General features: G+C 41.7%; 2 protein-coding genes across 9 annotated transcripts in view; one reads left to right on the forward strand and one right to left on the reverse strand.

The window, feature by feature from the left end:
* The window catches only part of ulk4 (unc-51 like kinase 4), a 73,780-nt gene extending 69,789 nt beyond the window's left edge, over positions 1-3,991 (forward strand). For 6 of the 8 annotated variants that reach the window (XM_018763083.2, XM_018763082.2, XM_018763081.2 and 3 more), the window contains 2 exons: positions 2,238-2,323; positions 3,592-3,727. In XM_018763083.2, coding sequence (XP_018618599.1) covers positions 2,238-2,323; positions 3,592-3,655 — 150 coding nt within the window. In that variant the 3' untranslated portion in view covers positions 3,656-3,727. Of the gene's footprint in view, positions 1-2,237; positions 2,324-2,545; positions 2,953-3,591 lie in introns of those variants that run through there. The other 2 variants (XM_018763088.2, XM_018763087.2) reach the window with 2 other exon arrangements.
* Positions 3,992-4,391: 400 nt separating this feature from the next.
* ctnnb1 (catenin (cadherin-associated protein), beta 1) lies at positions 4,392-15,755 on the reverse strand. The gene is made up of 15 exons (XM_018763008.2): positions 15,602-15,755; positions 10,082-10,131; positions 9,463-9,687; positions 8,801-9,293; positions 8,463-8,664; positions 8,228-8,372; positions 7,923-8,026; positions 7,384-7,722; positions 7,123-7,281; positions 6,879-6,998; positions 6,639-6,789; positions 6,434-6,555; positions 5,829-5,889; positions 5,293-5,517; positions 4,392-5,085 (listed from the first exon to the last, which is right to left on the reverse strand). The coding sequence occupies exons 2-14, from the start codon at positions 10,092-10,094 to the stop codon at positions 5,309-5,311; spliced, it is 2,343 nt and encodes a 780-aa protein (XP_018618524.1). The 5' UTR covers positions 10,095-10,131; positions 15,602-15,755; the 3' UTR covers positions 4,392-5,085; positions 5,293-5,308.
* Between the last annotated feature and the right edge of the window lie 7,297 nt (positions 15,756-23,052).

Genomic DNA, 23,052 nt, shown 5'->3' on the forward strand with positions numbered 1-23,052 from the left:
ATGTGGTTGTGTTGGCATGTATAATATGGGGGGCGTGATGGCACGGCGGCATTGGCCTGTGCCTGCTGTGTGGCAGGTCTGGAGTTTGAGCCCTGTTTGGGGTGCCTAGTGATGGACTGGCGTCCCGTCCTGGGTGTGTCCCCTTCCGCTTCGGCCTTGCACCCTGTGTTGCCAGGTAGGCTCCGGCTTGCCGCAGCCCTGCTCGGGACGAGCGGTTGTTGACATTGGTTGGTTGATTGGCATGTATACTCTATGTCTGTGCTATAAAATGAAATTAAATTTTGGTGCAAAGTATCATCCTTTGGTAAGCAGAAGTGTTCACCTTTGAAGGAGTTTGACTGTGAAATGCAGCAGGAAGGCGTTTCCGCTGCGTACTTGGTCTACTGAGTCAAGAGTTTGCGTTGTCACCCTACTTCTAGAAGTTCTCCCATTTTTAGCCTGGATAATTAGAGAAACAGCCATCTTGGGTGCATAACCCTGTTGCCTGGCAACGATCAAGCCATGCTGCAGTGGAGTAGAAAGCACTAGAGATGTCAGAGCAGACGACATTAAAATCTATTAGCAGACTCATAAACTTGGCCAAGTAATTGCTTGCTAGTCAACTTGTTGTAAGGCTGTATTAAGCATAGTGAAAACTGTCACATGTCACAGCTCAAGAAAAATGATTTGACTATGACTTCATTGACTTAATATCCATCTCCTGCTCTCCACCCTCAACAGCCAAGATGAAAACACACATAGAAAACATTTTAATTATACTTCACGATCCAAATTAGGCTGAGCTGTGCTGAAATGTACATGATAGGATGAGTAGGCTTTCATTAGTCTTGATGTCTGAATTGAATTTTGATCATTCCTGCTGACATCTCTGTCGGTTTTGCTACCCTCACTGCACTCTTTTCTGCTCTCCTTGGGATAAGGTGCTGCTTATCCCATGAGGAACGCTGTAAATGAATTGATTTGACTCTTGGCTTCTGAGCCTTGCCTTCACCTCCATGTAATCATTTATTTATGAGAACATTTCCATATCTGGCAGAGACCTCCTCCAGTGTGTGTCGGCTGTTTTATCTGTTGCCTGCGTGGAAAAAGGATATAATTTAATAGTTTCTTACAGAACTTTGACAACTTTGGGTAACTAATCAGAAGATACTTATGTCTCCAGCAGGCGAAGACTTCATAAAAGGAGATTAATCAAGTTTTATTGTATGTTTCATTTTTATCAGAAGGGTTTTCTAGACATCGACAAACAAACCACATGAATTACATTACATGTAAATGTAGTTTGATGCGATTGCAGAAGTGAAAAGGTAACTGGCGCAGGAACTGGAGCCCCAAGGTTGTTTGGTGGAAACTGTTAGCGCTACATTTATATTTACATATATTCATTTAGCAGAAGCTTTTCTCTAAAGTGATGTCCATTTCAGAGAAAAGTGTATTACACCAACAGAAGCGTTAGCACAAAAGTGGACTTAATAGCATAATAGGGCCAAAATATAATATAAACGTTGACACTGATGAAATTGATCGCTTTGTTTACAGATATATCAGCTCGGTTAAAGTGCAGCAAAGTCAGAAACTTGTAGCCTCGTCTCTTGATGCATTTGAAGCTGACAAGCAGAGCATGGGGGCTGGTGTGCTAAAAGAGATCAAACATTTCTGTGCGTGCGGCTGCAGGAAATATATTTATATTCTCACTGCCACATAAGTCTCAGTGTCAGGGACCCATGTGTTCAGCGTGGGCTCTGAATTGAACCGTAAATCAGAGGCAGGAGCATTAAACACCACGCCTGTCACTCCTCGCTGCATTGGCGTCGCTCCTCTCGGAGAGAAGAGTTGGGGGGCAGTGTGAGGCCGCTTGTTGAAGTAAAGCACCAAGTGCAGCCATAAATCATGAGTGGTCAGCCCGTTGTCGCTTTCCCATCTTCGTGTAGTACGTCTTTCTCTTGCGATGTGAAAAAGGCTGTGGAACAGACATGCAGGTAAGGGGGAAAGATCGTCACTTGTGTCTCTGGACTGTAGGAGGAGAAGATGCAAACTACACAGACTGAGCTGGACTCGTACCATAGCCCAGGAGCTGTGGGCCATCAGCAATACCTGCAGACCCGCCCATAGTTCTCCGCAGTTCATCCAAAGGAAAGGTGCTGCAGTGACACTGAAGCGTGGCCTAGAGGTGGCGCAACAGGTGGTCTCCTCCCTGCTGATTTCACTAAAGAAACGAGTTGTTGTGCTGCCTACAGGTCACCTGTAAGGACAAAGCCGCAGCCGGGCTGCAGGAGGGAGAAGATCTGCTCCTCGTGCTCCAGGGTCTCGCTCGCTGCAGCAGGTGAGCTCACCGAGGGCTCCCAGGAGCCGTCAAGACTTCCTCCCGTGCCGCTCCAGTCGGCGCACCCAGCCCTCGGGCCCCCCAGTGACCACCCCCACCACCTTCTCCTCCGTGGCCTGTGTTTGCTTTTGTTGCTTCGTTGCCTTTGATCTATGTGGGTTGGTGAAGGCCAAGTCAGCCCTTTGTGATGAAAGATTCCTGGAGCTCTTACTCCTTTTACAGCGGGATACAGGCGCATTGTTGAGTCGAGTGGAGCTCCCCCAACACAGCCGCCCGTCCATCCCCCCCAACCCACGCCCCCACCTCACTTCTGTCTGAAGCAGGAAAGTGACCCCTTTTTGAGTTTGCCTGCCGGGGTCTGTTATACAAGAAAGGGTTGGAAGAGCTTCTGATGCTTTGTGTTTTTTGGCAAAGCTGCTGTTAAATTCCTTTCCAAAAAAACTCCAGACATATGAAGTGTATTGTTATTAAAAAAAAAAACTGCTTCCAGCCACAGAGGGAATTAATTATTCTCACTTTTAGAAAAGGTATAGAAGAAAGCCATACTTTTTGTTTGAGCTTCCTGTAGTGACGGAATTGAACAGACGTAGAGGAATGTTTTTGTGGTTCTGTTTTTAATGGCTGTACTTCAGTTGAAATATTTCATTTTGTCATGTTTGATGTGTAGTGTTTTTAACCTTACTCTGCTTTTTGAACTTGCTGACTTATACAGTAAACTTGCACATGAAGTTGTAATTATACAGTTGACACTGTTCTTTGTAACTAGCTGAGAAGTGGAAGCCTTGAGCACCATGTTTCAGAAATTCCATCTAGAAAAGGGCTAGAAGTGAACTTGGGTGACTTGATATATGACCACTACGCTACCCGTTACCGTATGTATGGGGATGGGGCAGCCGGGTTAGCGCTACTGCACTTGGATTCATAGGTTGCAGATTCGAGTCTCACTTTCAGCTGTAGTACCCTTGAGCAAGGTACTTCCCCTAAAAAAAAAAATGCTCCAGTAAAAATTACCCAGCTGTATAAATGGGTAAATAAGTACTTTTGGAGAAAAGCATCAGCTAAATGAATAAATGGACAGGGTGGGAAGCACAGCACACTAAACAGTCTTGATGAGAAATGTGTTGACAGGTTGTTTTCCATGAATTTTCTAATCTGAAGTGTGGGTTACAGCCACTGTAGTTTCACTTCGAGACATCTACACCACATGGTTATAAGTTCCCTGGGCAGCTGGTTGGGAACAGAATGATGAGATCCTCCTCTCACTGCAGGTCCCATGCAGATGTAGCGGTTGCCTCCTTGGCTGCAGAGATCCTGAGAGCGGTCGGACACTGATGCCACTGGCTGCCCAACAAAACTCACTGGTTTCTACAGGAACCGAATCATTAAAATGGAGACATCAGTAGAGCCACATTGTCAGTTGTAAAGGTTGGTAGTTTACCTGCAAGTAGGAGCAGTATTTGTCAAATGGGATAAAGCAACAGCACTTCCCCAGAATGTTTTTGTTGCAGAACAGATAACTAGGTTGGGGGGGGCTAGTTTGCTTAAAATGTATGTAAACACTCAAACCTTTGACCAACATATAGAGCCAATTAACTAGCTCTAACTCCTTGGAATTTGTGCCTGGTCATGGGTTTCCCCAACACCAAAAGTATGCATTTCACCAATGAAGACAATCGGCTCTTACACGTAGCTAGACTGTTTTGCTGATGAGGTCACTTGGCAAATTGTCCACTTGTTACATGACCCTTTGATGAATATAAATTACTGATCTAAGCACAAGTGCTTGAGGCTGTGTACTGCTTCAGTTGACTTTACATTCTAAGGCAAAAGCTCACTTCCATCAGTATGAAGTTCGATGAACAGAATGAGTTCAACAGAAGTCCTTAGAGCATCTAATGACAGTGAGCAGCTCAGTACAAGCTGTGTAAACAATGTTGTCAAGACTGCATGTTGAGTAGAACAAGTCACTTGCTCCCCCACAGTTGTTTCTGGTGTTTTAAAGGCTTGTGAAAATGATACAGCTTCCATGTGTTTTTCAATACCATTTAGAGAACTAAAGGAATCACACTTTGAAATAAGTCCATTTTATTGAGCCATGTCAACCATATTTCCATTAAGCACAGCAGGCTACAATGTAAAGGTTTCTTAAGCTACCTTTATCAGCAAAAAAAAGCAACTCTGCCTGTAGCCTCTATTCCAATGGACCCTCAAACAAATGACACTGGAAAGGTTCTTTTTTTATGCTTTTAAAATATTTGGACCATTTCCAATTCCTGGTTTTATACAAAAGCTACACAATATAACACTTTATTCAGAATACAATTTGATTAGTGTTCTACACCATTGATAAAATTTAGAAACCGATGGAGCATTACCACTATAACTTAACACTACAAGAGACTTTAAAAGGAATAAAAATTACTGCAAAAAATAGTTTTAAAGCAAGCTAGATCAGAACCATTACAAGTGACAGAAGAATCATTAAAAAAACGTAAAAAAAGACAGGCAAGGCTAGGTTTTGAAATACCATCTTAAGATCCCATCTCTTGTGCAGTCTTCCACTAGGTGTCCGCTCCAAAAAATCCACCGCAGTTTTATCTCCGACCAACAAGGACCAGAACAGAGTTTCTTCAACTTGTTCCCATAGGAAACTCAGCGTTTTGTTAGCGTCAGGCACTTTCTGAGATACCAGCCTACCCCTCCGAGACCTCTCAGCAACTCAACAGGCCAAATCACGATGCAGGTTCATTCAGACGATACAGCTGTGGAAAGACGTCAGCATTCAATGTTACCCTTACAGATGTGAGCCTGGACACAACCTCAAACTGAGCATCTTGGATTAGTCACACACCCTCCATCACTCAGGCATGCGGTGTGTCACACAACCCCTCCTGCTTTACCACTACTCAGGCAGTCCCCCTTAAAACATCTTTGGATGGTACTTTCAAAAAGCTTAATCTGTTCCTTACCTAAAAAGGTATTTATTTACAGATCAGTATCAAACCAAGCGAGCTGATTGCTGTCGCCTGGAGGTAGCCCGTCAATCAGGTCCTGGGCGTGACCCAGGTCAGGCAAGCCATCGACCGGGTACTCGGCCCCAGGGTGATGGCCGCCCATGTCATGGTCCATCATGGGGTCCATCCCCATGGCGTCCTGCCCGTAGCCGCCCGAGTGGAACGAGCGGTAGCTAGGGTCTACAGATGGTGGTGTGAGGGAGGGGAAGCACACGTTGTTAGGAGCAGTTCATCAAGCAGCACCCAAGTAGTGAGTTGCACCACAAAAAACACCAAAGTGGTGCTCTGTAAGCCACCCTCCCTCCCCCGAAACAAGCTGGGCCATTGTATTTTTTTTTTAATTAAGAAAGCCATATGCTTCCTGGCAGTGAGTGAATGCCACCAAGGCAAGCAGGGATAATAAATACCCCCTGTGCCCAATCGCAGTGATGACTCATGAGCTAAAGCAGTGGATTAAGTGCCTTGTACCAAAACCAGGTACAGATACTTACCATCCTGGCGATAGCCAAGGGGCTCTCCTTGGGTGCTGATATCCAGCCCAAGATCTCCAGGCTAGACAGGCAAAAGATTCAACATCAGTACAAAGTGGCTCATAGGTGCTTCCACTATAAATAACCATATTATTCATCCACCTGTACCAGCACCAGTGGCTTCTTGGGCTAAACTTTTCCAATGTCCTGGCTAAGTACCTTGCTCAAGAGCACACCACCAAGGGGTTGTACACAAACCTGCAACTTCCAGATTCAGTGACAGGAGTTCCAATCTGCTGCCCTTAAGTTGGTTTCCTTTTTCCAAAAACTATCTAGAGTTCCTGACCAAACCAATTATACTGTTGACAAAATGTATTGTTACTTAGGCTTAGAATTTCTGAACTAGGTAATTGTCACTGCTCAAACCTTTCAGCCCTATTGTGCCTTCAAACACCAAAACAAAGTAAAGGCTTCACTCATATATGCCAATTTCCTACTTCCAAACTGTAGGAATTAACTTTCTGCTCTTGGCCTACAGTTGTTGGTATGTATTTTGTATGAAGCCTACTGAACTAGGCTCAAAAGCAACACTGCTGATGAGCTAGACAACTTGTAGCCAAACCCACCTCATTCCAGGTCATGGGCTCAGTCCTGAAGAGGGAGCTGGTGAGCTCAACGGACAAGCGCTTTTTGTAGTCCTGGGGCTTGTCCTCAGACATGCGGAACAGCACAGCAGCAGCATACGTGGCTGTTGAGGACAACCAGTGTGAGCCATTTGACTGACATTTGCACATGCATCTGTTGATGCCCTGGTGATGGCAAGGTGCTCACCAACACCCTCGTTCCTGGAATGGAGGAGCTCTGTAAGGGGAGCAGTGGCCCCCTCCGCCTCAATTGCCTCTGCTGCTTCCTTGTCCTGAGCCAGTTCACACAGCACCCCTGCAGCCACTCGCTGGATGTTCTCAATGGGGGAGTACAGCAGCTGGAGGACACAGCACATGAGCCAACACAGCTTCAAAAAACAAGATTTTTTTTTTTTTTTTTTAAATGAATCACCATACTGTAGCTAACCTGGACAAAGAGGGGGATGGTGTTGAGCCCTCTGATTACAATCCGGTTGTGGACATCCCTTGCCAGGATGTGAAGCGCTCCAGTGCAGCCTTCCACAATCTCCTCCATGCGAACACCCTCCTGTGTTCCCATAAAGCCACTTTTAGCAAGCCCCCAAAAATCACTGGATGACATCCACAAGGCATCTTTCCAAAGCAAACAACCATGTATGATGGCACAAGTGAGACGGCAGGCTGCAACTCACCACAAACTGCTGCTGTGTTCCACCCATTGAGGTGCGTCTCTGTGTGTCCTGGTGTGCCCTCACCAGCAGCTGTACAAGCCTGGGAATGGCACCCTGCTCACGCAGGGGAGCGTGGTTGGCAGGGCATAGAGCCAAGTTGCGGATCAGCCCCACTGTCGCCTGTAAAGCCAAGGGAGATTATTCAGGAAAGGGAGCTGGCAGCAGCACACAGTTAACCAGATGCTTCTATTGTTAAAAGTGCATGTGTCCAGGCTGCTGTACCTTAATAAGAGGCCAGTGTGATGGAGGATGTAGCAGTTTCACCACCACCGGCAGACCATAGTGCAGCCGAACTGCATTCTGGGCCATTTCAGCATCCTGGTGCCGGCTGGTGAGGTGGCGCAAGGCGCAGATGGCAGGCTCTGTGATATCTTCACGGTCGCCTGCCCGCAGCACGGTACGCACAAGGGCCTCAATGCCGCCCACCTGGCACACCATCATCTTGTTCTTGTAGTTGTTGCAGGTGAGGTTGGAGAGGATGCCAGCAGCACAGGTCACCACATTGATGTCATCAGAGCCCAGCAGCTGGACCAGGGTGCCCAGCAGGCCTTCCATTCCCTCCTAGTGCAGGAAAGTATGAAGCCACTCAGTAAAACTGCACATCCTGCTCAGAGGTTTGTAATCCCCATCTTGAATATTTCAGTTTGGCCAATAAAACCAATACCAATATTGCATTTAAAAAGTTTAGTCCTGCCATGGATAAAGTTGTGATGCAAAGACGCATGAAACTGCACCTGGTGTCAAAGGCTAGGACACAATACCTGCTTGGTAGCTGCATCTGAAAGGTTTCTGAGGGTCCACAGGCAGTTCTGAACCAGACGCTGGCTCGGGTCTGTTAGATGAAGACCAAGGGCCTGCATGCCACCTGTAACAGTTCAAATTAATTTATTCTACAATTCAGACAACTACAAAAAGGCAAATTAAAAAGTTCCGTAATATCCTTATGAAACACTTAAGAACATAGTATAGTCCTGGAACAGTTTCTGAAATACAGCACTAAATGCACCTATAGAAGGTAAACATTTGAGGAAAACTTAAATATGGAGGAAACTGTCAACACACTAACCGGCCTCAACAATGGCTGGCTTGTTACTGGAGCAGACTGACAACACTTTGAGCACTCGGCTGGTGGTCCACAGCAGCTTCTCATACGTGTAGGTTCTCATGATGTTGACCAGGGCCTGGGGGCCTCCACTGGCCAGAATGATGAGCTGTGGAGAGACACCCACCCAACAGATGAGTTTTGGCAAGGAAAATTGCTCTCACAGAAGTCCACAAATGCACCCGTTATCAATTCTAACCTTGCTTTCTTGGTTGCCATAAGCCAAAATCTGAAGGCAGTCTGTTGTGATGGCAAGGAACTTGACATTTGTCTTGTTGAGCAATGCCACCATTTTCTGCAGACCACCAGCCAGGCGTACAGCCATCTTGGCTCCCTCTTGGTGCAGCAGCAGGTTGTGGAGGGTTGTGATGGCATAGAACAGTACTGAGTCAACAGGGGACCTGAAATGACAGTGATGGCATGTCAAGTGAGGATATTTTTCCCCTCACATGAATATTGAGGTGTGGAAAAACATTCATAGAATACAGTTAAAAGTTTAAGCTTAAAGACCCAATTGTAGAGTTCAAAACCACTCACCCCAGCATCTTGACCAAAGCTGGGATGCCCCCTGACTTAAAGATGGCAAGCAGTCCCTCTCTGTGGTGTGACAGGTTGTGCAGGGTCCCTGCAGTGCAGCGGGCCGTTTCAACATCACCCGTGTTCTGCATGGTGCGCACAATGGCAGAGACCATCTGGGGCGAACGCATGATGGCATGGCGTGACGCCTCCTTCTTGGACAGCTGGTGGACCATCACAGCAGCCTTGTTCACTACCACCTGGTCTTCATCATTAAGCAGCTTGGTGAGCTCAGGGATGGCACGAGTGGCTAGCTCAGCATCATCCTGGTAGTTGATCAAGTTTACCACAGCATGCTTCAGCATCTGGGAGGGCTCAGCCAATCGCTGCACATTGGTTGGGTGGGCACTGTCAAATTGTGTGGATGGGATCTGCATGCCCTCATCCAGAGTCTCTGGAAACATGGCTGCACGTACTCTCTGGGCCCGGGTCATGGCATATTGTCCATCAATATCTGTTGGATGAACCAGTCATCAGAGTTTGTCTCAAAGCATGCACAAATGAGGTCTTATTTGCAAGTCTTACAGACACCCTGCCTTAACAGCTTTTAAAAAATTATACAATAAGCATTGAGGTTACAGTCCAACCTGGTGGAATCCCAGAGAGAATTGGGGGAAGCGTACCTGCCACCTGGTCTTGTGTGAATGGCTGGGAGAAGCCCTGCTCCCATTCATACAGCACCTGGTTGTCCACTTCTTCCTCTTCCGGGTTGCCCTTTCCACTTAGGGAGGGTGCAGTGGTGGTGGCCCCTGAGTGGATGCCAGAGTCCAGGTAGGATTGCTGCTGCCAGTGACTGACTGCTGCCTTACGATCTGGCTCCACAGCCATGTCAAGCTCCATCAGATCAGCTGTGGGATTCACACAACAGCACCAAAGTTCAGCACAAGAGGTGAGGAAAGGGCATTTTAATAGTTTTCTGCAGGCCTGGGGGGCCAATGAAGACAGATGGCAAAAAAGTGCTTGTAAAGATGCAGCATATTTTTGTAGTGGTGTCAGTCAGACATAGAGTCAGCTGCACAAGCAGACTCCCTCAGGCAAAGGGCCATAAAAACAAAGGCAAATGCAGCACAAGTGAATGCTTAGGGCAGGGGATTGGCTGACACTGATTGGGAAAGATCACAGTTCTACAGGCTACCAGCTATCCAACAAAACACACACCCATAGCAATTATGAGCAGCTCTGACCACAGTCATGTACAACACTGAACAGCCCAATAAATACCTGAAGTAACAAGATACTTACACTGGGTTGCCATGATCCTTTCACACCCTCAGCCTGCACAGCTTCCTAATCTGCAAAAAAGAAAGATTTGTCCAGGTTTTAAATCGTTTGCACAAACAAAAGAGCCAACTCTACTACACACTTATTTCAGGACAAGAGGCCATTCAAATTACTTTTTGACTATGCAGGTAAAGTCAAGTTTAGCCCAAAACTGCCTAAAATTGAAAACACCCTTAGAACTTCAAAATGGCAATAAATGAGCCACATGCAATAGCAAAGGAAGCACACTGTCTAGAGCACCACAAATTACACTATTATGAAGTCTGTTTCTGGTGTTTCCTGTGGCAGAATTGTTAAACAGATTGGGTTTTGTGTTCATTGCAACCTAAAACATGTCCTTTGAGAATCTGAGCAGCCAAAATATGAAATAAGGCATTACGGCTATTACTGGGTACAAAATGGATTTGAGCATTCTGAGATCAGCCTCTCCTGAGGACCTAATCTGACCAAAAAACTAAGCCAAAAACTAACCCTATAAACCTTAACTCAAACAGCCAAACTTAAAACATGCACTATACTGCCCATCAACCACTTCTAAAATCTGACATTACCAACACCAGTAACAGGAAATTTAAACTTCGTGATGACCCACCTCCCGTTACAATGAGAGCAGGTGGGATTGTGTCTCCATGTACTTGCAGGAACTTTTTAATTTGATTTTATGGCTGCTAAAAGCCACAGTAATCAATGAGCATAAATCAACATGCAGTCTACACAGAGTAGCAAGTCTTTTTAATCTTTTCCACTCACCTGCCACAACCCTGTATGACTCCAGAAGCTCAACAAATCAACAGTCACTTAAAACCATTCATGGAAATAACTTGTCAGCTGGAGACCTTGAAAACAATATTAGTGGGGGATTTCCCTATATTCATTCATAGCAGATACTATACTGAAGTAGAAAACTACATTTAACTCACAGGGGAAGGCTTAGTTCTTTCAAAGTTTTCAAAGCATCAGTTCTAGTGGCATTTGCGCAATGCAACAATTGCAATATGTTCAGCCATTACTTCATAAATGAAACCTATTCACAACACCTGTGGAGGTGTTATGAGCAGGTGAAATAAACTTTCAAACACTGATTGGAAAGGAAACATTTATATAAGCAAGGTGGACATAGGCCATTTACCACTATGGAAAATGCGAGGCTAAAATTGTACAGTTTACACACTAATCTGCCCGTGAGTAGAAGTTCACCCCTTAGTTTAGCACAAGAACAGAAAATAGTGACCACTATTACCAGAACACATAATAGGCATACATTAACCATAAATGCTGTCCTCAATAGATTCTACAGACCATCCACCTCCGGTTACAGCTAATGCAACACAAAGAGGAACTAGCCGATAGGTTTTGTTCACATTAGTGTGAAAGAAATGACTTGGATGCATTTTTATATACTACTTTTGAAGTCTAGCCTGAAATCTGGTATGGGTGGGAATCAACATAATAGGCAGCTCTGACAAGTCTGACAATTGTGCAAGTATTAACTTTCTAGCACACTCCACAACTGTAGAAAGCCTGATTACCACAAACAAAATCATGTAACAGCATTTAAACTGTCAGCACAAAAGATCTCTTTGAGAACCATTTCAGTTCTTACGATGATAATTCCAGCGAGAAGACTAGTTACATTTTATTCACCTAATTCAAACCTTTTCAGTGAAATGCACAACCAGGGTGGCAAAAAAAAGCCTTAAGGCATTGGTTATATGTTTTTTATAAAGGAAATTTAATTGACTAATCACTAGATACTGTTTTCCACTCAGAGCCAACAGCTTTAAATGTGTTAAATTGTTATTGCCATACTTGGCACAGATTTACATATGTTGGCATACTAGTCAAACAAAGGGTAGTGGAAAAACTAAAGTTTACATTTGTTCATTTAACTGATGATTTTCTGAACTTAGTGATTTACCCATTTATACAGCTAGGTAATTTATACAACATTAGTTCAGGGTAAATACCTTTCTTATGAGCACTATAACATAAGGTGGGATACAAGCCTGCAACTTCCAGATCCAAAGGCAGCAACTCTAATCACTACAATACCTGTTGACCCCAGTAAAATCAGAAGACTCCCAAAGTAAAGTGGAGGTTGCAGTAACTCAAAAGGGTAGGGAGAAAAATCTGACAGTTGGGCCTTTAAGGTAAAACAAAGCTATCAGCTTAGCAGAAAGAATATCAGATGACCACACACCAGCCTTCGGAGCATTTATGCCCTCTTGTGTACAGCCGAGTCCAGACGTAGAGGACAGGAAACAGTTAAGCATCCGAGTCATACGCCCAGAAGTAAGCAAGGAGCAGAAAGGGGATCTGAATTACTGTTCAAACATTTAATTAAAGGGAAATGTCAGGTCTGGCCCAAAACCAATTGTTCATATTACAAAACTAAAGTGGAAGATGTAAACATCCTAGCTGAAAACCCCCCAAATCTTCAAGCAGCAGAGAAACAGCAAAAAAAGTGAGTTTCCTGGAAAATACTAGGTACTTGCAGCTTCGATGTCACAGTACTGACGGAGGCCATCCTGACAGCACTGCAGCAGTGGAAACGAAGGCACACATTCAGTCGGCGCCCAATTATGCTGTACAGCCCAACTGTAAACAATTGGCACTTCTCCACGTCACTTCTCTCTGCAGCACGGCATAAATATTTCATAGTTCATCCATAGGCATTCTCAGACAGAATATTCTGCTCAAGTTCTAGATACTCTGCAAAATCCAGAGCCATGGCTCAAATCAGATCACAAGTGTTGAAGCCCAATATCCTGTTTGTATTTCTATCAGCTTTTTGCTCATGTGCCCTCTGACTTACAAACAGGGAACCAAATGCAAATTTTCCCCTATTCAAGGATTTTAAAGAGGTGAATGAACTGAGTGAATATGGTTTGTTCGGGATTGCTTGGAACAGCACATTCAATCAGTAAGGTCAAAAGCTGTACTCAAAGCTTGTTCATGTATTTTGAAACTATTGCAGTAGCTAAGGAAATGGCAATCATTGGGTATCAAAATATTTCTTTCACAACTGCTGATCTTGAAACATGTTTTCACTCAACTGATACGTTATACCAGTTACCTAAGAACTGTGTTCAAAAAGACTCCTCCCCATAAGAAAAACAAATTAAAACCATAATAAAATCACTACGGTAGAGAATATGTCCGTGAACTCTGTCAGAATTTCAAGAGTGGAACAGTACTTGTATCAAAACATAAAAACAAAATCCAAAAACATGAATTTCACATGCAAGTTTCAGCAAAACAAATCTTAATACTCTAAATTAAGAGATATTTCTGTCTGCTCATACAGGCAAGGTACAAAACAGCAAAGTGTTCATTCAAAAGTTTAGATTAACCTACACGGAAATCAATATATTAAAACCTGCTAAATGTGGCTGAAACTAGCAGAGTTTAACAGGAAACAGACCCTTTACTTACTAGACTGAAAGCTGAATTGTGAACTATAAAACTGCCAAGGAGGGGGAAAAATATTCACTAACTGGAAAAATGCCAGAACCAGAAAATGTTTACACGTTCACTGGGCTTAATTTCCACAGGATGTAATTTCAAAGACATGCAAAGGTATAGTCTCTGGTAAAGAGACAGCAACAAATACATTAGATAACTGGCTTCCTAAAAACATGAGCAGGAAAACATCAGATGTGTTTACCAGGAAAACGTGTTTAAGAGGTTTGGAAAGATTTACCATCACTCCTCTGACACTGAAGTGTGCAATGATTGCCATCCCCTTTAAGTCCAAAATCTATCTAGTTTTCCCCGACCAATCTAACGATTAAGTGCAAGGTATGTCAAAGGAGGTCTTGGCATTAATGTAGATCAAATGGTTACTGCAGAATCCTTTCGAGAGCATTCTGCAGTTTCAAGCACTCTTGCAAAGTAAAAAAGTGATAGCTAAATAATTAATGCATGTAACTGTTAGTGAAAACCCTTTGTCTACCAAGGGAGATAAAACTCCCCATACTGCTCAACACCACACAAGAGCATTTGTTAAAGGCTGACAGAAAGCCAGTGAAATATCCTAAAATTGTTTCAGGGACTTTTTTGCAACTCTCTTAACTTGATATTCACAGAGAAATCAACACTTAATTCTGAAGACATTGGACCTGCAGAACTTACAATGAGAGGGCAGAGCCATCACCGTAATGAAAAGGTCCCCAGATTCAAATCCCATTCTCGCCTGTAGCATCCATGAGCGTGGTCCTTTTACAGCTAGGAAACTTACACCATTTATAAACCTGGGAAATTTTTGCTGTATCAAGGGCCCACTAAAGTTGGGAAAGAATAGTGCCTGCTACATAAAGGTTACCAGTAAAAAAGCCAGATGCTGGGAGATTAAGATGGGCAGTGCAGGCATAGCTGGTACAGTCAATTCCTCACCAAAACTTTCTACACAAAATCACCCAAAGACAGGGCTCAGAGTCAGACACTGTACGTCCGTCAACTCTGAAAAACCACATTCACCTGAATTTCAGAGTTTTCAACGTAGCAGATAGTAAATTACAACCACGTGGGCTCTCCAGGAGACGTTAAGATTAACGATTCAAGTCAGGTAGATCTCTAAAATAGAGATAAATACCTTCTGCCCAACGTCCCCCACCCCCACAGCCCCTCCTGTTTCCACTCCTCACGGCTGTGCGAGGCCTTCGGGAGGGGGGAGAGAGGGGGATTGGACACAACAGCTGGAGAACTGTCCCGGTCCCCAAAACAATAATTTGTTTAAAAAAATATATAATTTAAAAAAATGTATTTAAGGGAACTGACCGCCCCCCAACAGACACACACCGGACGGGAGGCTCCAGCTGGTGGTGAGCCCGCTAACGGCCATCGTCCGGCGGCACAGCCGCTAGACGGAGGTCTGATACCTCGTCCATTTTGTGCCTTTAAAAACCCACCATTCTTCCTCCATTAACCGAAGCTGATCAAATATTCCTATTTTACATTTAAAACCTAGACACACGATCGAGAAATAAAACGATAAAACACAGCTACTCAACTCTTGGTCGACCACGCACGTTGACTCCGGAAAAAAAAAAAAAAAAAAAAACAAAACGGCTGATTCGGACGCTTCTGAAAAAAAAAACAACTGTGGCGACATAAACACTAGTTCTTAAGCTTTGTGGGTGACGCGAAGTCAGTGTGAAGTGTACAGACATCGTGTGGTTGAGGAAATCCCGCGATCGCAAACAACGTTAGAACCCCGGGCCAAGTTTCACACTTATTTTTCATAACACGGACGTGCCACCAACCCAACCAACGAGCACTACATTTTTGCCCACTCACTGTCACCTAAAACACCGCGTAAAACACGCAAGTCGCTACTTCTTGCGACAGGGCACGGGTCACTTCCAAATGAAGCCTAAAGCGCTACCAAAAAACCAGCACGCACCACGAAAAGAGAGGTAAATATACCGAATACTGACAAAAACCCTTCAAAGTCGATGTTTCCAGGGGGCTAAAACTTACCTGAGATAAAAAGGTATATCCTTGTCCTCCTCCCGTGGCGTTTAGTCAGTACTTTGCGTGGATAAAACGGTGTACACACGGAGAACCGCTCCACAGCTGGGGTCCGCCGACACCTCTGGAACAGAACTCGGTTCGTTCTAAGATGGCGGCTGACGCCTGTGAGCCCTTATAACAACCCTGTGGTCAGCGTATCCCGCCGCACCAGGCAAGAAAAAAAATAGACACCTAACCTTGACAACGTAACACGCTAAAATCCAAAAGGGAACAATTAAAAAGATAGATTTGTTACTGGTAGTTAAATTTTCATAAATTGGACTTGTTTGTATCACGTAAAGTATCGAAGTTTAATGTTTGTGGTGCAGAGAGTGCGCATGGATATGGAGCCGCTGGTAAGTGAGAGGTACCTATTCATTAGGCTGGAATGTGAGTTTTCGTGAGAAGGATGTTGGGAGTGGATTCGGACCAGATGGGAGGTGTCGGGTATTCGATATTCGATACTCTGTACTTGGTAGCCGCTACTGTGCAGTGACTACTGAGTACTGGGCACTTACTACTGGGTGCCTGTTTTCTGTCGGTCAGCAGGAAGGTGTGGTTATTTGATACTGGTTTGTGCAGTGAAATTCGGGTATCGAGTCGATTAGTTAAAAAAAAAAAACGCTACAAGGCAAGCTATTTGTAAAAAATATATTTAATAAATATATTGAATTATTAATGTATCATAATATTATAGTTTAAAATTATGCAAAACTACTGAATCAGTCAGTCATTTTCTTCGCGCCTGCCTTGTCACAGGAAAAGGGTCGCGGTGAATATTGCAAATAATTGATGACCTCATAGTGTGGTTTTCTATGTAAAACTTTTCACGCAATATGAATATGACTTATAATTCGGTTGCCCAGTAAATCACGTTACGACGTTTCACGTCCTTTTCCAGATCAGTGCGTATTATATTACTGATATTGATATTGCTGACCACTGTGAGCTCGCCTCGTGCTTTGTGATGAGGTGAATACTTAAAGACTCGTTTCCAGATTTGTGTGCACGAACAGCTCACTTTTTCTTACTTTTGTATTTATCTAATATCTAATGTTTTGTAGAGAACGGTGTATATTAAAATAATCCTTGAAGAGGTTAAATACTTCCCCAGTCTGTATTGTTAATTACAAATAAAAACTGTGCCTCAGACATACTAGCTCAGTAAAAATCCCAATGGCCCCCATTTTCTGTATGGGGTTTTATATATATAATATATGTAACATACATTCATACAAATATATGTGTATTCATATAGCATGAATATGTAGCCAGCAGTATGGTAAAGGAGTATCTTGGGGTATTTGGCGGTACCAGCTGTGAGCTGTGCATGCCTGGCATAGCTGCAGCTGTTGTGAGAGATGAGGGGAGGCTGTCGAGCTCCCTGTTCCTCCAAAATTAGAGCAGCATTCCAGCTCAAGGCTCGCTGTTCGCTCTTTGCCTTCCATATGTCCTCCTCGTCGTCCTCCCAGGCTCGCAACGTGTGTGAAGAACCTCGCACATCTGCGCACGCTTCCCTGGGAGGTGCTGGACCGCGAGGTCAAAATTGAGGTGTTGGGGCCGAGGCCCTGGAAGGTTGCAAATGTGTTCACCAATATGCCACCGGTACTAAAATAATATTATATATTTCTCACACATCTTTGCACGTGTTGTGTTGAGCGTCATATACCTTCCAATTTACACAATTTATCGTGCGTCTCCTAGATTATATAAGGGTGAAAGTTAATCTTTTGGACATTGTGAAAAATGCGGTAAATATGGAGAGCACTTAGAATTTGCCATAGTATCTTGATACTGCAAATCTACACTGCTGTAACAGTACCAAGGGCATTGATGTCTGAAATGGAGAAAAAAAGGCATAAATCATTCTTTCACCGTGTTGCACATTTTTGTTTTGAAATCTGAAATTTTGCTAATAATGAAACTGTGTATATATATATATGTGTGTGTATGTGTGAGAATTTATTTAATTTTATTTATATAAACCTACTTATTTGAAGACAGAATTTTCCCATTTTAAATACTCTTTATGAAATGTTTGCTGCTGACCAATGTAACCTGTCATTTTAACAGTTTTGATTCTTTTTGCATGTCTTCTAACAAGTTCTAAGAAAATTAAAAAAATCAAAAAAGTCAGATTTTTAATATCCAGATGTTAGTCATTTTATTTTTTACTATTTATTATTGAAATAGTTTTCCAGCAACAGCTTTTGGTTTAGTGACATTTTCCTATTTAAAAAAAAAGTTGTAATTTTGACTTTTGTGTCACAAATACACACTAGCAAACGGAAGTTGATAAACTGTTAGCGTACATGTCAAACAATGCAAAAAAACAAGCTGATGGACAGTTATTACATTCTAGAAATTAATGACTACATTAGCAAAACTGGCAATTGTGATCTTGTAAGTATCATTAGCATGTCTTTTGAAAGCTCCTCAGATGGAAAAAATAATGGTATTCCTTCCGAAAGGTTCAAAAATACCTGATGTCACTTCCTCCTTTGGACCCAATTGTTCCTTGGCCGTTTCTAACATAAATGCACCATATAGTGACGTGATGAGTTCCTGCTCCCATCTTCTTTGAGCGATCCTGAGAGAGTGAGGGCTTTTCAGGGTTTCTTGTTTATTTGTCTTCACAAACACCCACCTTCCTCATTTTGTTCAAGGTGAATCTACTAAAATACAAAACAGTGTCTACCCCCAAAGCATTATTATAGGAAAAGAGCAACATTTCTTTTTTGCATACAAACAAGTATTATATTGATTGTGTGTTGCATTTGTGAACTGGGTGCATCATTTTAAAGTTTTTTTGTAAGGGAAACAATATATTTATAAACAAAAATGACTCCTCCTTTGCTATGTGTTTATTTGATTCATTTGTCATAATCGTATTTAACATTTTCCAGACATGAGTCATGATTCTTATATTGAAGCTGGCATGTATTTAACAGTGTAGGTTTTGAGAAGATTTCATCTCATGTATATTATGTGTGTGTGTGTGTGTGTGTGTGTGGGGGGGGGGGGGGGGGGGTATTTGTTTTTGGGTAAATTTTCTCAAATTATCCCCAGGCTGAATAAGTCATTAAGAAATACAGTGGTTCAACTCTTCCCACCATTCACAAGATATCACAGTTTTGGGACATTACTGTGACATTAGAGTTTTGGAGGAGCATCAGTATTGTGAACAATGAAAGCCCTATTTCCATGACATTCAGATCTCATTGAATGTTTCATTGTTGTTGACCCACACTTGAGTGAACAGAGCTCAGCTCTGCAAATTTGCCTTATTGTCCCCAAGTCTTTCCTTGTGCACATGTCGAATTAGCGTGTACCTTTTGTAAGTTACAACAATGTCACCTGCACTTGCTTTATGACAAGACGACCTATTTGGCGCAAGTAAGCATCACACTCTCAGCAACTCCTGAAGTTCATACTGCACAAATATAACCTAATACTTGCCCATTACATTTCAAGTAAAAATGTCACTTAAAAATATGAAATCATTTTAAGTAATTCAGAGCTTTCTTAATGTTTTAGTGATTGCAAAAATACATGTACATTTATAAAATAAAACATGTAATAGGCTTTGTACTAAAATCTGAAAGAAAATTGCATGGTCAGAGTATTTTGGTTGGAAAGTTATTATTTTAGTCATTATTTTTCCATTGGACAAGCGCATATTGAGAATGGATGGACGGATGGATAGACTATTTTTCCCAACATGTTAAAAAAGTACTTTAGAATGTAGCTTCCCCCGTTCATTTACCAGGCAAATTTTAAATGATTTATCATAAATGGGGAATATAATAGGAATAGGGACAAGATAGCCCAGAACAGTAAAGTTGGCAATGAAGAATTGTGTTGCATCCTGATTAAAAGTGGTGCAGTTTTTTCTTTCTTTGTAACTCTGCATTGCACAATTTTTACATTTTGGCAGCACAACGCTGAAAATTACTTTGTTCCCTTTACTGATGCAAATATTGGAGGATGCAGTTTCACTGCACAGGACAGATATGGCCTCGTGATGCAGAATCAGATGCAGCAACAAAAAAAAAACACTTTTATTTTTTCGCTTAACCACATTTTCTCGTAACATCAGTGCGTACATCCTAAAAGCTATCACACTATACATAAACTTTTAAAAGCTTATACACAGACCTGTTCTGATTCAGCGGGTTCGTGCAGAGTGCGAAGGTCGCCGCTGTCATTCTGGGCCAGAAGTGGGGTTATTTTATGGAGTGACACTGAAATTGTAGGCCAACCCACAATGTGATTGGCTACACCGAGCTCTGTGTGTGTGTGTGTGTGTGTGTGTGTGTGTGTGTGTGTGTGTGTGTGTGCGTGCATGCGTGCGTGCGCGAGTGTTTGAAGTGCTGCTCTGATGTGAGTGTGGCCTCCCAAGGGGCACGCCTGAATGGAGGCTGTGTGCTAAGGGGGAGGGGCTTCTTTCTCTCCCTGTCAAAGGAAGAGGTGCTGCTAAACCAACATGTGTGCTCATAAGGTTGCATAGCCTTGAACTTTATTCAGCCAGAACTCCTGAGCCGACGTCCTGGGAGCGTGGACAGTCACGCTCTAGACCTGCAAGGCTACCCTTATTGCCATAGTTAAAGCAAGGTGCACGGAACACGCACAGAAGGAGGTCCGGCCAAAATACGCTGTCGTAGAAGTTTGCATGTCATTTAATTCATTGAATGTCATTTAGTTGTGCTTAAAATCCAAGGCTATAGAAGGTACACATTTTCCTGAAATATAACCAGTGATCCTGCAACATCAAGCGAGAAAAAGCTGCACTCCTCCTGATTTTACCATGCAATAAGTATGTTTTTGCATTTAATTAAAAATTAGATTCATGGAGTCATTGCCCAAAAATCATGGCTGTTTACCAGTTTATTGCCTGTGGAAAAATGGGAGTCAATTGGCCTGATCTGCTACCTGTGTTTGGGCTGTGATAAACAAAACATGGATTTGTACATCTTACTGTGATTTCTCGGTTTTCCGTGGTTTCATTCACACAGAGCCACTGCAACGATAAACATAAAAGAAATAGTTGACGGGGCTGTAAGAAATCACATCCAGAGAACAATGTATGTAAGGATGCCCAGTTTCATTCTTGTGCCGATAGTGACTACTATAATCAGTCTGTGCCATTCCATTTGTTTTACTAATTAATTGAATGTAATGCAATATATAGTTAATATCGCACTGCTGGTATGGAATCCATTGTTTGTAAAGACTTTTTGTAAAATTATTAGCAATCAAGCAATCATGATAATGCCACACTGTCTAGTGAAGACAAAGCAACATAAAGGTAATTTTTTATTTCAAATTCTACATTTTTTATGTTCATTTTAAAATGAAATTGTATACCAGGGCTGACTGTCAGTTTATAAAAGGGTAATATTGGAGTATTGCTGAAAAATCAAAGTGCCAACATAATTTCACATTATTTTCTATACTTAAGCATAATGAACTGATAACCAGGCAACTGCAGTTTTTTCCTCAAGAACAAAAACTTATCTGCAAACTAGCTTATACATTGTTGAAGAATTCCCTCAGTTACTAAACACAATTTCTCGAAAACAAGAGAACTGTCAAATGTTACAGAAAATAAATATGAATTCTCATTCAGAAAGAGAAGCTGTTTTGCCTTACAGTTAATTTGTTTCCTTTTGAAAATTGCATTCTTTTCACAATGGTATTGTGCTCGGAAAGATACCATCAATGCAAATGAGAAATTATGCAAAACAGAGAATTCAACAAATAAGAATAAGAGGTGAATAAGAATACATTACTGAAAGACTGTACCATAATTTGAAAAAAACTAGTAATATACAGCATTTTGGGTAGTTTAAGTTATATAATTATGTAACTTAAAGTAATATTATTAAAAGCAATACCAATAATTATTAGTAGTAGTGGAAGTTATAATAATAATAATAATAATAATAATAATAATAAGAAGAAGAAGAAGAAGAAGAATTTCACCAAATTTTTATACTCTTGTGAGATTTGCTGATTTAAAAGGAATTTATTTGTATATATGTAAATAACATTAATTTTAACATGCATCCTTTAATAATATATTGCTTTTTGTAATTGTTATATGCACATTTTTACCTTTGCATTAATTCCTGCTTGTATAATATTTTCACCAAAGAGGTATCAGCCATAAATTTTTGCACCTGACAAATGAGGGATAATATCGAACAAACATATTCAGAATGTACTTAGCTGAAATGGAGTACATCTCGTGTACATCCTTGGTGTACATCTTTGGTGTACATCCTAAATTTCATATCTGTATGGGAACTGAAGTTTAACATATATTTTGCAGTAATCTAGCGAGAAGAATACTGAAAGAGCAACTATATTAACCTGACTGAACTATCACATTGTTGCAGATACACAAAATAGAGTGTGAGATGCAGCTTTACCCAGAATTTTGTGTGCTCTGGCTTCGCTCACCTGACTATGGTGTGTGATCCACACAACGGCAGTGACAAAATAAGGCCTATCTCTGAGGAACAGGTCAGAAGACAGCAACTGGAAGTGTTGAGTCAGTAGGTCCTAGTAACATAAGAGAAAAACAGAGTGGCAAAACAATGAAATCTCTCATAAAAATCTAAGGAGTCAAATTATCAGTGTTTTAACCAGTTCCATCATTGAGCTGCACTTTTCATGTAAAATAAAGCCAGTAGTTACATAATGGTTTCATATTTGAGTGTAGTATCAAAAATGTCAAGTAGTCTTTGTTTACCTAGAATATTACTCTATATTATTGATAGTTTCATAAAATATATACTCCTCAAGATTGTCTAATGATTCAATAAGAAAGGTCTTTCAGCTCAAGTAAAAATGTGCAAGTTTCTTTTTTTTACAAAAAAATAAGCTTGTAATACTTTTCCCTTTAATTTCACTGTAAACTTATAATTGGTGAGCATGTCATTTGTAAGTCTTATTTCCCTTAATGTTAGATGGATTCTGGTAATAATTGCAAACTTATCACTGCTATAAAATACATTTTTTGTAGAACTAGCATTTTATGTGAAGAATAAAAAAGCAAAATCATCAATTTCCATAGGCTTGACACCAACAACATTAATAATAGATTTGGAGTGGGAATTTTATAGTACGAATTTTGTGTTACGGCATTCTGGGCAAGTATTCCTCATATTATGTCTTGCCTTATAAAACTATATCAGCCAAGACAGTTAAGTGTAATTATAATTTAAAATAATTATAGAAACACAAGAAAGTTTTATAAGATTACTGATATGACGTTTTCTTTTATTGTATGATAAAATATTGGTAAGTATCTAGTGACATATTTATATGCTGCTGATACAAATGGCTACTAAAATAGATTTTTGCCTTTTACTTGAACACCTCAGTAACCTCTTCTGTTGGCAGAAAAGTGT

The sequence above is a fragment of the Scleropages formosus genome, chromosome 18 (genome assembly GCF_900964775.1).
Source record: "Scleropages formosus chromosome 18, fSclFor1.1, whole genome shotgun sequence".
Taxonomy (NCBI): domain Eukaryota; kingdom Metazoa; phylum Chordata; class Actinopteri; order Osteoglossiformes; family Osteoglossidae; genus Scleropages; species Scleropages formosus.